This window comes from Atta colombica, unplaced genomic scaffold (assembly GCF_001594045.1).
Source record: "Atta colombica isolate Treedump-2 unplaced genomic scaffold, Acol1.0 scaffold33, whole genome shotgun sequence".
NCBI classification, from domain to species: Eukaryota; Metazoa; Arthropoda; class Insecta; order Hymenoptera; family Formicidae; genus Atta; species Atta colombica.
The window spans coordinates 3018030-3019345 of record NW_017259437.1 but is presented as its reverse complement, the minus strand read 5'-3'; the positions used below and the strand labels follow the sequence as shown (position 1 = coordinate 3019345).

At 28.0% G+C, this 1316-nt stretch overlaps 1 protein-coding gene across 2 annotated transcripts in view; it reads left to right on the top strand.

The window, feature by feature from the left end:
- LOC108690542 (gephyrin-like) overlaps nucleotides 1–944 on the top strand; it is a 16734-nt gene extending 15790 nt beyond the window's left edge. For both annotated transcript variants that reach the window (XM_018197884.1, XM_018197885.1), the window contains 3 exons: nucleotides 142–285; nucleotides 358–545; nucleotides 613–944. In XM_018197884.1, the coding sequence (XP_018053373.1) occupies nucleotides 142–285; nucleotides 358–545; nucleotides 613–882 (602 nt within the window). In that variant the 3' untranslated portion in view covers nucleotides 883–944. The remainder of the gene's footprint in view (nucleotides 1–141; nucleotides 286–357; nucleotides 546–612) is intronic.
- Nucleotides 945–1316: the final 372 nt, after the last annotated feature.

Below are 1316 nucleotides of genomic sequence, written 5' to 3'. Positions count from 1 at the left end.
AGATAAAAGTAAGATATGAATATGGATTATATGTTTATTTCAATATCTTTTTAATTTATTAATATAGTTAATTATAATAATTATAATATATTAATTATAAATAAAGAATTAACATAATCTCTCTATTAATATAACCATATTGTAGCACAATGGACATGATAAACAAAATTAGTACAGCTTTAGAAAAAGTAGATGTACTTGTGACAACAGGTTCTGTATCAATGGGTGATAGAGATTTATTGAAGCCTATTTTAGAGACCATTTTTAAGGCTACTATACATTTCGGTACCTTTTTTTTTAATCATCTCTATGTCAATACATGTTTCTTATATAAAGTCAAAATATGTTTTTTTTTAGGACGCGTAAATATGAAGCCCGGAAAACCAACAACATTTGCAACGTGCACAATCTTAGGCAAAAAAAAATTTATTCTGTGCCTGCCAGGAAATCCAGTGTCTGCTCTTGTTACTGCACATTTATTCCTCTTACCCCTTGTAAATGAGCTACACTTTGATGCTTCAGAGTCAATTATAATGCAAGCAAAGGTTTGTAAGATCGTCTTGATATTTTGCAAAAACAAATGTGCATGATAAAAATGTTGTTCTATCACAGTTAACGTCGTCGTACAATTTGGATCCGCGTCCCGAATATGCAAGAGCAATCTTGAGATGGAATGATAAAGAAACACTTCCAATGGCTTATAGTACGGGAAATCAAATCAGTAGTAAGTTACTTAACTGTAACGATGCTAATGCGCTTCTAATGCTGCCAGAAAGAACTGTGGAGAAGCAAGTATTGAATGAGGGTGATGTTGTACCAGCGAGGCTTATTAGTCTTAAATCTCCACTAAAAAGAATTTGGATTAATTATACATTGGATTAAATATATATTTAATGTACATATTTATTGTGTAATATTATCAGAAAATTATTTTTGGGATACTCTTTATATAGTTTTCTATTTTCCTTATAACAAACTTTTCCTGAAAATCATGTCGCTATTCTTATTAATTTTCATTATGCTATTAAGCTATTAAATTTTTTATAAAATATTTATAGCATATTTAATAATTTTAAACAAACAAATTTTTTTTCTGAATAAAAATATGTAGAATAAATAGATTCTTCTTAATGTGTAGAATAATAAAGGTATATAGAATAAATGAACTGTCAAAAGCGTAAGTTAAAATTCGCCAAGACTCATATGTGAGTTACAATCTCTCAATAATAAAAGTACCTTTAATAGAAGATGGATTTTGTCAACGTATGAATTTATCGCCGATAAAAGAATATTTCTCGCATATATATATATATATA